The sequence below is a fragment of the Schistocerca americana genome, chromosome 3 (genome assembly GCF_021461395.2).
Source record: "Schistocerca americana isolate TAMUIC-IGC-003095 chromosome 3, iqSchAmer2.1, whole genome shotgun sequence".
NCBI lineage: Eukaryota > Metazoa > Arthropoda > Insecta > Orthoptera > Acrididae > Schistocerca > Schistocerca americana.
The window spans coordinates 646,014,658-646,029,456 of NC_060121.1; the positions used below are offsets into that span (position 1 = coordinate 646,014,658).

The 14,799-nt window shown below is 41.1% G+C and overlaps 1 protein-coding gene across 5 annotated transcripts in view; it reads left to right on the forward strand.

The window, feature by feature from the left end:
• LOC124605465 (protein pigeon) overlaps positions 1–14,799 on the forward strand; it is a 498,287-nt gene that overhangs the window by 331,302 nt on the left and 152,186 nt on the right. For 4 of the 5 annotated variants that reach the window (XM_047137163.1, XM_047137164.1, XM_047137161.1 and 1 more), the window contains 2 exons: positions 4,144–4,320; positions 4,456–4,665. In XM_047137163.1, the coding sequence (XP_046993119.1) occupies positions 4,144–4,320; positions 4,456–4,665 (387 nt within the window). The remainder of the gene's footprint in view (positions 1–4,143; positions 4,321–4,455; positions 4,666–14,799) is intronic. The other variant, XM_047137165.1, reaches the window with a different exon arrangement.

Sequence of the window (14,799 nt, forward strand, 5' to 3'; positions counted from 1 at the left end):
TACTGATTATTTTTTAAAAGTTTTATTATGATTTCTGCGTTATTAGTTAGAATTTAAAATTGAAATAATCGTTGAACAAAACAAGTTTTCTCATTAAATAAACTTTATTAACAGGATTTTCTTTGTTTGAAAAACTTTATTAACCTTCAAAATAAACAAGGTGTTCCATCAGAGTACCTGGATTCTTGAAGTGTTCTATCAGAGGAAATGTTTGGGAAGCCCAGGTCCTAGTATATATAGAATACATTAAGTCAAAGGCTACACCCCTGTCTCACTTCTCTGTTGATCTTAATTGGTCCTGTTTTCTCTTTCTCTGAATTTGTTTATAATTTCTGTTCGCAGATGTGAACCCTTTATTATCTGTGTTAAATACCTTGGTAATCCTAGTTTCTTCAATGATGTTCCAAGGCTGCTTCTGTTCACATTGTTGAAAGCTTTTTCATTATCTATGATATGATCTGAGTATTGAGGTTGCGTTCTTGTCTTTTTCAGTTAAATGTCATGCAATAGTAAATTCTCACTACAAAATCAACCCTTTCTAAAGTAATTTTGTTCCTCCATTAGGAGGTCATCAAAAACATTTCTCACCCTATTTTTAGTACTTCTTGTGTAGAGTTTGTAAGAAATATGTACAGTGAAAATGAAATGTCGTGTGGCTAGGGCCTCCCGTCAGGTAGACCGTTCGCCTGGTGCAGGTCTTTCGATTTGACACCACTTCGGCGACATGCGCGTCGATGGGGATGAAATGATGACGATTAGGACAACACAACACCCAGTCCCTGAGCAGAGAAAATCTCCGACCCAGCCGGGAATCGAACCCGGGCCCTTTGGATTGACAGTCTGTCACACTGACCACTCAGCTACCGGGAGTGGAATATGTACAGTAATAGGCTTATACCTCTGTAGCTCTCACAGGCATTTCTTCCTCCCTTTTTGTAAAGTGATATCACCTCCACTGTCTTCCATGATTCAAGTACCATTCTTGTCTTGGAGCATTCATTTGAGATGTATAAGAGCCTCAATTGTAACTAAAAGCATCCTTTCCTTTTATGACTTCCAGTTCTGTCATGTTTATATTGATAAGATGAAATGTGCTTGCTATTGAGAGTTTACATGTTACAGAGGGATGAAACAAATTTTTGCTGTATGTCAATTATAATATTCATGGCCTTGTGTGATAAATTCTGTCTTCCTTGTCTGTGTTCTCAATTACACATCCTACAGTTCTTGTCTTTGCATCTTTTTATCTTTTGTAAATCTCTTGATTATACTAAGATTAATTATTTATCATTTTCTTTTAACCCTTCTGTTCAGCAGATACGACATGGCTGACCTCTTCAGTCCATATTCTTAGAGATTTTTGTCTGTGATACCTTATTTTTATCCCATAAGGTTCATAAACAGTGTCCTTTAGATACATTGATGACTAAATTGGGAATTTTACCTTCTAAGTGGTATTTAAATTCTAGTTCTCCCACCAAGTAAACATTGTTCTTGTTTTCATTCGCAAATCAGTTTTCTTCACTATGTTTTTGTAATTTAGTTACATGTAAATAGTGTTCCTAAGCAGATGCACAGCTTCTAAATGTCTGGTGTCTCTGATATGAGCCCATAACCTTTCCTTTTCATGATGTAATGTGTACTGATGCTGAACCTCATACTAATGATGCCATGCTCCCTGAAAAAGATGTTGGTAATTTTATAGTAGTTGTAGGTAGCAAATTCTCAAAGTATTTCTCAATTGCTAATAACCATATTTTTCCAACAATTCCTACTCAACTGTTTGGGAGTAGATTGAGTGCAAGAGTTAAATATTATATACAACTGCTTGCAGAAAATGTAGCAAAGACTCCCATTAATTTAGAGGAAGCCACTATCAGCTTTCTGCCAAGTATATATGATAAATTCATTCAAATGGTTGTGGTCTATTTATTGTGAATAATCAGTGTGTTTACAACCCATTTTCAGTTGTCTGTGTTCTTGAAGTGTAAGGCTGTCCAGGCTATGAGTGTGTTTTTGGCACTATGAGTAACTAGACCTTTAGTGTTTATGAGCTGCTTACTCCCGCACAGCCCTATTTCTGGTGATTTTATGTCAGTGATTCCCCTTAGTTTAAAAGGTCTAGTTGATTTAAGCTAACAACATCTAAACTCTGAAAGGAGTGCATTGCCTAGGTACCACACATCTGCTGCCTTTGGGAAATTGATAATAGGATTTTTTGGAATAGCTGCTAAGAAAGCACAATAGCATTTATTAATGCTGACAAAAGTTGGGACATTAGAGATTATGCTAGCTAGCATTTGGTCTCCGACAACAACAACTACTACTACAACAATGAAAATAATAATAATAATAATAATAAAATATATTGGAGTAGGAGATTAATGATTGTAGGGAACAGTACTAACTGTAAATTAAAGCATGAGAAAATTAACATCTGCAAGAAAATAAAGAAACCAAGAGGAAGAAATTTCAACACATTAAGGACAAGTTCATGGTGTATGGTGAACTGCTATGCTAGTTCTGATCCCCAAAATTATGAGTCATTGTTATTGGGGGGGGGGGGGGGGGGCGGCAATTTTGAAACAAAACCCTTATTCATGAATTTTTAACAACATTACTATGAAAAGGATAGATTGCTACTCGCCTTATAGAGAGGAGAGCTCGAGTCACAGACAGACACAATGAATATTCTGCTATACACTTACGCTTTGAGCCAAAAGGCCTTCTTTTAAAATAGAGAATGCACTCACATGTACATAAGCACAATTCACGCTCGACCACTGTCTCCTCCCACTGTGGCCAGACTGCAGACTGCAACTATGCATGATCAGAGCAGCAATCTGACATGGATGGTGGGGCTAAGGAGGAGGTCTGGGGTGGGGAGGGTGATGGATAGCAGGGAGGTGTAGGGTGTAGTGCTGATTGTGTGTGCATACAGGGACATGGTGGGAACAAGGAGGGCTGCTAGGTGCAGTCGTAAGGTTGGGGGGAATGGGATTGGGATAGGAGAGAACTAGAGAAGAGGGAGAAAACTAGTAGGTTCTTTGGCAGAACTGAAGCACATAATGTTTGGCAGCAAATTGAGCAGCTGGGTAGTCCAATTGTATGTCGGCACAGTTTGTTGGCACAAATTGTTGGTGGCCATTCATGCAGACAGGCAGCTCATTGGTTGTCGTGCGTTTAGAAAGCAGCACAATGGTGGCAGCTTAGTTTGTAGTTCACATTGCTGCTTTCACAGCAAAGGCAGGGTTACCGGTGAAAGCAGCCATGTGATCTACAAACTAAGCTGCAACCACTGTGCTGCTTTCTACATGGGCATGACAACAAACAAGGTGTCTGTTATCATAAATGGCCACCGACAAGCTATGCCCAAGACGCAGGTGGACCACCCAGTTGCTGAAAATGCTGCCCAACTTAGTGTGCTTTACTTCAGTGACTGTTTCACAGCCAGCACCATATAGATTTCACAACCTTCTATTCCACCAACACTCCCACTAGGTTTTTTCCATTTTCTACTTATCTCTTTTTCCAGTCATCCCCCAACCACACTGCACATAGCAGCCTACCCTTTTCCCACAATGCCCCAGTATCGTCCCACAAGCAGCACTACACTTTCCCCCTCCCCCACCCTTCTCCCTTCTATCCCTCCCCTTCCCCGCAGCATGCCTCCACCATACCCCCACCACTCAAGCCAGATTGCTGATACCCTTAGTGCATTGGCAATTCCCAATGCAGCCACAGCAGTCAGAGACAATGGTTGTGTGTGTGAGTTGTGCTACTGTGACTGTGTGTGTGTGTGTGTGTGTGTGTGTGTGTGTGTGTGTGTGTGTGTGTGTGTGTGTTCTGCTTCACACTTAGCAACATGATATTGGGTGTTTCTGGTTTGTGCACATCTTCATTCAGATGTGATAGTAAATCACTTCTCCAAAATTTGTCTTGCATCTCTTTTGTCTTGTATTTATATGATAATTAACTATCATTTAATAATTAAAAATACTTATCTGTAATGGTGTAATAAACCTTCACATCACTGCAGATTCTATTACTTTGCATGGTTTTATATTTTTTATTTGACTTAATTTGCTTATAACTGCATGATTTGGAAGTTGGGCCTCTCATCCGTCTTTGCTCTTCTTGCAGTTGCTTAAAACTTTTCTTGAGAAGCCACTGAGATTGAATGTATCACAAATTCTACAGGAAATGCTAGTTGGTGGTGCTTATGCTTCCTCCTACAGAACAATAACTTCCGATGCACTGCCTTTGTTAGGATTATTGCCACTAACTACCATTTCACGAATCACTAATATTGAAGTAAAAGTAAGTACTGTCATTTATACAGAGATTATAGTCATAAAAGTAATATACATTATACAGAGCAGTAATTTGTTTTGGGAAAAATTTATCAGCTGGAAAATGTAATATCCATTTGAAATATATCACTTTGTATTTCAGATCAACCGTCTCACAATGTCCATATCACAAGAAACGCTGTGGAATACTGCTATGATGCTGCTGTCACCCCAGCAGAGACTTGTTCCATATCGTGTTGATTTGTGGACCAAGTTGTGGGATCATTTAGCAAAGAGAAATGAAAAAGATAAAAGACGTTTTAGCTCCAGTCAGGTGGCAGAAAAGCTTATGGTGTCACTAGTTTGCTATCAGGTAAAGAGATCTTGCTTTTCACCTGTAACAGATCCATTATTTTCTAATCTGGTTGAATGCGACCCTAGAGTTCTAGACTATACTTGCAATAAATTGCAACACTCTGAGAGAGAATATCTCTCTAAATCTCTCATTTCAATGGTCATTCAAGTTATTTCATCTCTGCCTATAGACACAAAAAACTACTTTTTTCTGAAATAGAGAAGAGTATAGAAACAGAAAATGGCAACTGGGTAATAGTGACTCCTAGCTGCACAGGGTATTGCAGTAGCAAAAGTTGAAAATGTCTGGTGAACCAAGAGTTGAACCTGGATGCTCTACTTCTCTTGGACAATTGCCTTAACCGTCTCGGCACCAGTACATACCTTCCGTCGGACTCAAATTCTCAACTTGTCGCATACTACATTGCAGCATCCCTCGTCCTCTACACCTCCTACACGCAAATTCTTGATTCCCTTAGGTGTCTGAACAATATGTGTGCCTCCACACTGAAACTTATGTCATACAACCACTGTGCTTGTTTATGTTTGTGTAACTGAGTATTGTCAGTTCTTTCGAACTTTCAAAGGTGGTTAAGGCAACCATTCTAGAGATATGGAGCATTCAGGATTGAGTCCCAGTCTAACACCAATTTTCAACTTCCGCTATTGCAACACCACATTTCACTGTGCATCTGGAATTCATGATTTCCCGACTACCCCTCTCTCTTTCTTCCCCCTTCCTCCATTTTAGAAAATGAAGTACAGGCTGCATAATCCTGAGTGTTGTCTGTTCTGTTGGACATGTACGACAAAACAGACAACACTCATTTACATAAATAGAAAAACTCTACCTAACTTTAAGAACTGTTAGTCCCTCAGTTAGGGAAAAAAGTAGTTGGAAAGGAAAAAATGTCTCTGTCCTCCACTGCTAGATATCTCTGTAGCAAGTTCAATAATTTGCCCATGCCATGTACCTACATTCATGAAACTGCCACTTCATTTATGAAAATTTGCATATTTACACAAAAATAAAGATGTCCACCATCATCAAACACATAATTCAATGATGTATTCACTCAAGAAACTGTAAAACTTGATCTGTAAGTATGTAAATGCCTATATGTAAGCATTTTGTTATTTTTGTTCTTAAACTGTAATACTGGTACATGTCCAGTATCCATGTAAAAGTGATCCAGGGATGAAACTACTACTTCTGCTGCTGCTGCTCCTCCTCTTCCTCCTCCTCCTCCTAAAACTACTACTACTATCATCTGATCCTTCAGCTCATTTTTGTCAAGGCTGCTGTGGACTAAATGAATGACGCTTTATATCATACATCTTTGACTACAATAATCATATATGTATTCAGAATACAGGTTGTGGCAAAATCATTGTGGAACATATGGATTGATAGGCTAGGATGTTAACCCCTAGACCATGGTGTTTTAGTTTTATAGAACCAGAAAATGTTCTCAGATTTATTTAACTTTTTGTGTCATCTAGAACTGTGTCAAAAATTAACTTAACATAAAAATTTAATAGCTTTAACCAGGACAGAGGTTATATTTCTGTTTTCCGTTTTTGATTTCACCTAGCACTAACATTTCTAGATAAGTTATGAACTTGTATCATTCTTCACAATGTTCCAAAGTAGTGTAATGGAAACCATTATAATATCTCAAAATTAATGTGCAGTTAAACTTGTCATTCCAGTTTATAATTAGTTTCATCCTTTTTCCTTGTCTTTCATTGGCTGTTGCTCTTTTTGCCACAAGGTATAAAATGTCTACTTTCATTGATCTGCTAACAATAATCATCATTAGATCTGCTGGTGCTAATCATCACTAAATTTGTTATTTGCTTCTCCTGTTATCACAAGACATAAAATTTCTCATTGCATTGATCTGCTACTGCTAGTCATAATTGAGATACGAATCTTCATTGTAGATTCAAAACTCACATAATCACATGTCACTCCTTTGACACAGGCAAAAGAGTGTTCAGAAAAGTTCGTTGTAAATGTCATACATAGACTGCCAAAACTGCATTATGACTAGTTCTTTGTTGGAAAAACAGTTATGACTTTAACAGAAACTGTTTATGATCAGCACTGTTTCAAATTATGAAGATGAATGAAATAAAAAAATGCAAAAGAATGGGAAAATGTTATTTGCATCTTCAGCAGAAACTACTCCACATTATTTGGCTTCTCTATTTTGTCACTTGCCCACTGGCAGGAAAACTTTCACATCCCTCATCCAAATCCTACATTAACAGTAGACAAAGCTATTCTCTTATATGTCTACCTCTACTGTACACCATTACCTGGCATATACAAACACAAAAACTCTGGTTTGATGTGATCTATATTGATACCTGGTATTGTACAGTGTGTTGTTACACATAGACATGTGACAAGTCAGAGAAAATCTATATACTCAGTGTGATCAAAAGTATCAGGACACCCCCAAAAAACATAAGTTTTTTATATGAGGTGCTCTGTGTTACCACCTACTGCCAGGTACTCCATATCATCAACCTCAATAGTCATTAGACATTGTGAGAGAGTAGACTGGGGCACTCCGCGGAACTCACGGACTTCGAATGTGGTCAGGTAATTGGGTGTTACTTATATCATATGTCTATAGGCGAGATTTCCACTCTCCTAAACATCTGTAGGTCCATGGTTTCTGGTGTGATAGTGAAGTGGAAATGCTAAGGGACACGTACAGCACAAAAGCGTACAGGCTGACCTTGTCAGTTGACTGACAGAGGCCGTCGACAGTTGAAGAAGGTCGTAATGTGTAATAGGCAGACGTCTATCTAGACCATAACACAGAAATTCCAAACTGCTTCACGATCCACTGCAAGTACTATGACAGTTAGCAAGAGGTGAGAAAACTTGGATTTCATGGCCGAGTGGCTGCTCGTAAGCCACACATCAGGCCAGTAAATGCCAAACGATGCCTCGCTTGGTGTAAAGAGTGTAAACATTGGATGACTGAACAGTGGAAAAACATGGTGTGGAGTAATGAATCATGGTATGCAATGTGGTGATCCAATGGCAGGATTTGCTTATGGTGAATCCCCGGTGAACATCATCTACCAACATGTGTAGTGCCAACAGTAAAATTCGGAAGTGGTGGTGTTATGGTGTGGTCATGTTTTTCATGGAGGGGGCCTGCACCCCTTGTTGTTTTGCATGGCACTATCACAGCACAGGCTTGCATTGATGTTTTAAGCACCTTCTTACTTCCCACTGCTGAAGAGCAATTCGGGGATGGCGATAGCATCTTTCAACATGATCGAGCACTTATTCATAATGCAGGGCCTGTTGTGGAGTGGTTACATTACAGTAACATCCCTGTAATGGACTGACCTGCACAGAGTTCTGACTTGAACCCTTGGGATGTTTTGGAAGGCTGACTTCGTGCCAGGCCTCACTGACTGACATTGATATCTCTCCTCGGTGCAGCACTTCATGAAGAATGGGCTGCCATTCCCCAAGAAAACTTCCAGTACCTGGTTGAATGTATGCCAGCGAGAGTGGAAGCTGTCATCAAGGCTAAGGGTGGACCAACAGCATGTTGAATTCCAGCATTACCGATGGAGGTTGCCATGAACTTGTAAGTCATTTTCAGCCAGGTGTCCGGATACTTTTGATCCCATAGTGCACATTATAGTTACAAACATATACTTTTGAATTATTGAATAATATGAGTCACGCATTGTTAACAGCAAATCATAGCTCTTACAATATTTTTTAACACAAAGCTATCAGTTATGCCGGGTGAACTATTACTGTGTGATACACAGTGCACCTACACACCAATTACACTAGGTTATCATGTTTGTAAATAAGGTATAACAAAAATCAGGAGCTACATGTAAACATAAACATATAATGACAATATTAAGAAAAGGATAGATTCAAAATTGTTAAGGCTTTCGTGGCCACTTGTTGACAAACTGCCTATTGGCTTCTGTATCGGGTTCTTCGGCCGACGTTCATCTAACGATTTCACTGATGTTTCGCCAGCACGAGTGGCTGGCATTGTCAAAGCTTCACCCTCCATTGCCGGTGGTGAACTGGAGCTGAGCTTGCGGCCACAGACTATATGTACCTGGCACCCCAACATCCGAGGACTTCTCCTCAGTCATTTCTGGTGCGGTTCTCCTCTTGCTACCTGTGACGGTTGTTCGTTGCAGTACGGGAAGCCAGGATCCATTTATCTTAAGGCTTTCCTCTTTCTTGTTGAAACTGTTCGCATGTTTTTGTATTTCTTCAGCTTCTCTGAACAAGTGCGTGTGATTGTGCTTCTCTACAGCCAGAACTTCCATGTTGGCGAATTTTGTTACATGGTTTGTCGCTCTCAGTGCGTGCTCTGGCAAAACACTTGGCCTCTCTGCTCCAGCCACACGTGGGGAAGAATGAAACATACATAAAGGACTCAGGACATTTCATTGAGCAGCTGAAGAATCTGAAACTTGCACCAAACGACATTGGTCAGCCTCGATGTTGTTTCTCTGTTTATGAAAGTGCCACTCAGTGATGCTCTGGAGCACATCGGTTCCATTTTCCTGCAAGACATCACAAAGCTCTTCCATGCCTGTCTCACCATGAGCTATTTCATGTGGAATTGCGATTTCTACCAACAGCTGGAAGGCGCCACCGTGGGTAGTCCTCTTAGCCCAGTAGTGGCCAACTTCTTCATGGAACAATTCGAAGCACAGGCACTGGACTTGGTGACTTGCAAATATAAGGTGTGGTACAGGTACGTCGATGATACTTTTGTCATGTGTAGTCATGGTGAAGAACAGCTCGGTAACTTCCTAAGACACTTGAACGGCCTCCATGTGAACATAAAATTTACCATGGAAGTAGAAAAGGACAAAAAACTGCCATTTCTAGATGCGCTGGTCACAAGGGGTGGTGAAAACCTGGGACACAGCGTGTATCAAAAACCAACACACATGGACCGATACCAGCACAAACTATCAACCACCACCTGAGCCAGAAAAGAGGCATGATTAATATGCTCGTAACGTGAGCAAGACGAATATGTGAGCCGCAGCACCTCATACACGAAATGCAACACCTGGACAGTGTTCAGCCTCTTAATCACAACCTATGCTCCTGTATAAAAGACACCACCATTCCATCCACTGACTACCTACAGGTCCTGTTCCTTTACCACATGGTGCCCTGCTCATCACTATTGATGCTACCCCTCTTTACACTAACATTTCTAATCCCCATGGCCTTGCTGATATTGAAGACTATCTTTCCCAACGTCTGATAGATTACAAACCTACAACCTCCTTCCTTGTCACCATGACCAACTATGTCCTCACCAACAGTTAATTCACTTTTGAAGGCTTTAACTACAAACAGATCTTTGGTACAGCAGTGGGCATCTGCATAGCCGTATCCTATGCAAACCTGTCATTGAGCCATCTGGAAGAATCCTTCCTAATCACCAAGGATCACAAACCACTTACTTGTTTCAGGTTCATTGATGACATCTTCGTGATCTGGATTGAAGTTGTGGACACCCTATCCACATTCCTCCAGAACATCAACACCTTCTACCCCATTCACTTCACCTGGTCCTCCTCAACCCAACAAACCATCTTCCTCAGTGTTGACCTCCACCTAAAAGATAGTTACCTCAGTACCTCTGTCCATATCACACCTACCAACCACCAGCAGTACCTCCACTTTGACAGCTGCCACCCTTTCCATACCAAGAAATCAAGCAATGTGGTGCAGTGGTCAGCACATAGGACTCGCACTCAGGAGGATGACAGTTCAAACTTGCATCCAGCCACCCAGATTTAGCTTTTCCATTATTTCCCTAAATCACTCCAGGTAAATAATGCGATGATTGCTTTGAAAGGGCGTGGCTGATTTCCTTCCACGTCCTTGAAATAATCTGAGCTTGTGACCTGACTCTAATGACCCTGATGTAGATAGAATGTTAAACCTAATCTTCCTTCCTTCCTTCTTCTATACCAGGAAGTCCCTTCCATACAGTGCAGCTGCCTGTGGCCATCACATCTGTAGTGAGGAGCAGTCCCTCTCCAAATATACCAAGGGTTTCACTGAGGCTTTCACTAAAAAAATTACCCTTCCAAGCTTTCACATAAACAGATCTCCTGTGCCTTATTTCTCCAGCCACCCACCCAAAAGCAAAAGTCCCACCATCTGGCTGCAAAAGAGCATTCCCCTGAAATGAGGAATATCCTACCCATGATTGTCCCTGCCACCCAGTAAACCTACACATTATCCTTGTCCATTCCTATTCCACCCTTGCTCCCAAACCCTTGCCTCATGGCTCATATCCCTGTAGTTGATCTGGATGCAAGATCTGTCCCATACATCATACCACCACCACCACCACCTACTTCAGTCATCACAAGCATCACCTATCCCATCAAAGGCAGAGCTACCTGTGAAAACAGTCATGTGATCTACAAGGTCAGTTGCAACAACTGTGCTGCATTCTGTGTGGGCATGACAACCAACAAGCCATCTGGCCGCATGAATGGGGACCAACAGACTTTGGCCAAGAGACATGTGGACAGTTTCTGATCATGCTGTTCACCACAACATTCTTCATTTTGGTGACTGTTTCACAGCCTGCACTGACTGAATCCTCCCTACCTTCCTTTAACCCCCCTGACCTCAGCCTTTCTTAGTCACTGTCCATCACCCACCTACCCCCTTACCTGCTCCCACTCTAACACTAAACAGCCTTCTATCCCACTAATGCAGCCACTGCCTCTGTGCTTCTCTCCTTTTCTGCTTCCTTTCCCATACACCCCTACCTACCTGATGACTAACATCTTAACTGCACCTAGCTGCACTACCCTGTCCCCACAAAGATCCTGTATGCTCCCACAAACAACGCTATACCGCTCCTATCCCTACACTGCTACCCTCCCCCTTCCTGCACTAGCCTCCTCCTGACCCACACCAGTCAGACTGCTTCTCCCGCCATGTGCAGTTGCTTGCAGTCTGGCCATAGTGGCTAGAGATAGTAGTTGTGTGTGTGTGTGTGTGTGTGTGTGTGTGTGTGAGTTGTGCTTGCATGAACGTGTGTGTGTGTGTGTGTGTGTGTCATCTAATTTAGAAGAAGAAGGCCTTTTGGCCAAAAGCTCATTTGTTTAGCAGTCTCATTGTGTCTGTCTGCAACTCAATATTTCTACTTTATGGTGAGTAGCTATCTGTCATTATTGCATCCTGAATTTTCCACTGACTGATGTTGTACAAACATTTTGTACATAACACAAACATTTTGCACATAAATATTAAAAAGATACATACACATTCATAAGGGAGACTAAACTTCATTATTTATATTGGGATTCATAAATTCTTGAACAGAATAAAAAGAGTGTTGCTGTAGCACTAATTTTATTTTATCCCTGGAACTTTTCTCCCACACAGCTTCTTGTATAGAAGTACTGTCATCTACTTAATCCTGCTGTCACCTATAGCTGTTGAGCACCTATAAACATGTCATTGAGATGGTGGGTATGATATTGGTGATCATATTTATTTTTGGTTAAATATGCAAATTCTCATGCATAAAGTACACAGTTTCATAAATATAGGAACATAGCACTGGCAAGATAGTGACCTCATTAAAGAGATATGTAGTAGCAGAAGAAGAGAGAGACCCTTGTTCCATTATCTTAATTATTCGTTGTTGCTTAATATATATCTTTTTGTGAAATATGCCCCAAAATGGAATGCTGTATGGGGTTAGATGTCACAGACTTTACTGAGAACACAAAAACTGTAGCCCAAACTTCTCAGTCTGGTTCATGGGTCCTCTATGAACCATGGTACAGTATCATCTATCCACACTCTGAGGATGTGTAGGCTCTGTCATATCTGTCACTGATGATATCCACTTTAATGAGGAGAAATTTATGTATTTAGTTTTGTCTGTATACAGTAGCAGCTTGCAGTATTTAAACAATTTCTGAATTTGCAGTTGGCATCATGTAATCTTACCCTGCCACACATCACTATTAAATTTTTCTTAGTGTCTTCATTAGTTTCAAAAGCTTTGAGAGGCATAAGATATACAAAAGAAAAACTTTTTACTTATCTTCATTATCTCTTGTTGTTGGCTCCAAGGCTTATGTCTAGGGGTACATTCTTGCAGCTGAAATTTTGATTTAACGTTGTGTGTTCCTGCTAACTAAATAACTGATGAAGATCTGCCTGTATATTTCTTGAATTTTATTTTTTATCACATTATTAAATATGACACTGTCTTTACATTTTCCACAAACAAAAAACCAATAACTACATTGTTGTTACAGGAGGACTGGTTAAGGAAGAAAATTGGTCACCAATGTTTGTGAAGTGATTGTTAAATATTTTCTACAGTTGGTTAAGGTCAAACAGTGGAAACTCCTTGTAGAAATATCAACAATATTGGAAAAGACAGATTGTTACTTAGTGTAAAGAAGGCACAGCCTTCGTCAGTAAAGCGTGCACACACTCGTGCACGCGTGCCTGTCCACACACACACACACACACACACACACACACACACACACACACACACACACAAACAAGCAAGCAGGCAAACCTCATGCACACGTGACCACCAACTCCAGCATCACCTGAGATGCTGGAGTTCGCGGTCATGTGTGCATGAAGTGTGCTGGCTAGTGTGTGTGTGTGTGTGTGTTTTATTGATGAAGGCTGCAGCTGAAAGTTCCTACATTGTTGCTTGTCTGAGGTCAGAAATAACACCATCTTCGTTCTTAATTCATGGTTGAGTAACTGTTATCTTTCATTCCAGCTGTATCATTTGTAATTTTCTACAGGGATTTTGATTTATTATCTGAGTTGATTATAAACTGCTAATTATATATTCTCTTGACTTCAGGGATGACCTTTTTAGTACCCAAAGAAGGCTAGGAGAACACTGTGATCTGTCACTGTTGGCAAAATGTAAACTAGATGAGCTGATGGTAGCTTGTCAACAACCCAGAAGAGTGAATGAATCTCAGTGTATGAATCAGTCTACAGAGGAGCAGAGAGTCCATATAATGCAAAGAGTCAAAGCACTGAGATAAACCCAAACTCAATCAAAGTGAATGACTCTTACTAGCATGTGGAAAACTGCATGTGGCATGTGGCAATGGACTGGTCCACAATAGTTGTAATCAGCATAAGAACTGGTAGGACAGGTCTCTTGCCACCAATGAGTAAATAACTGAATTAGTGGTAGTGGCCCTGTCTATGCCTTGCTTCACATGCACCCTCCATGGCAGCATTCTGTACCATTCTACTTCAGTACCACGCCAGCTCATATGAATTCATCTACATGTTTGCTAGAGGGAATAGTAAGTGTCCCCCCCCCCCAAAAAAAAAAAAGGCCACAAAGGGCCAAAAATGGCCTGGCTTCTGCCACAACCTGTGATACCAGCAATGGCAAGAGATCCCCCATTAGTGGACCAGCGACCAAAGAAGGCAATGCTGATGCTGCCAACACCACTGGAGGAATGGAAGATAGCAGAGGCTAGGGTGATGGTTGGTTCAGTTGTCAGTGACAGGGGCAGAGACTCAACCTCTGATGAATGAGGGGGTAGAGGGGCACCGGGGCAAATTCCATGGGCTCCACATCAGCAGTTGTGGCACCAATTGCCTCTAGTGCCCTAATCCACAGTCAAAGACAGAAGGCATGGAGGGGCAGGTGCAGGCAGACATACTCCCACAATTGGGAGTCATCCACCATACCAGTGCCATTGCCAACTTCATCGCATTTCTGACTTAGAGACATCAACTGGGCAGGCCCATGCATGTGCTCTGCCAAACTGCTCCCATTTGTCGATCAAACTCAGGATACATATGAGGCAGCAACCATGATAGTTCATCTGCATTAACATGCTGGGCAGTGGACTATTAACAAATGTCGTACTGAAATTACTGAGGGACCTCCTCAGTAACTGGTGGGCAGTCTGATCCAGTAGCTTAGAGCGAGTGCCAAATAAGGAAACCAGGTGCTTATAGTTGGTGATGAGTCCAAACTTCGATCCATACAAGAAAATGTGAAACTTTTTATGTGGTAAATGATAGCCAGCACCCCCTTTTCCACGTTTAAGTAGTTATGTTGTACCAGAG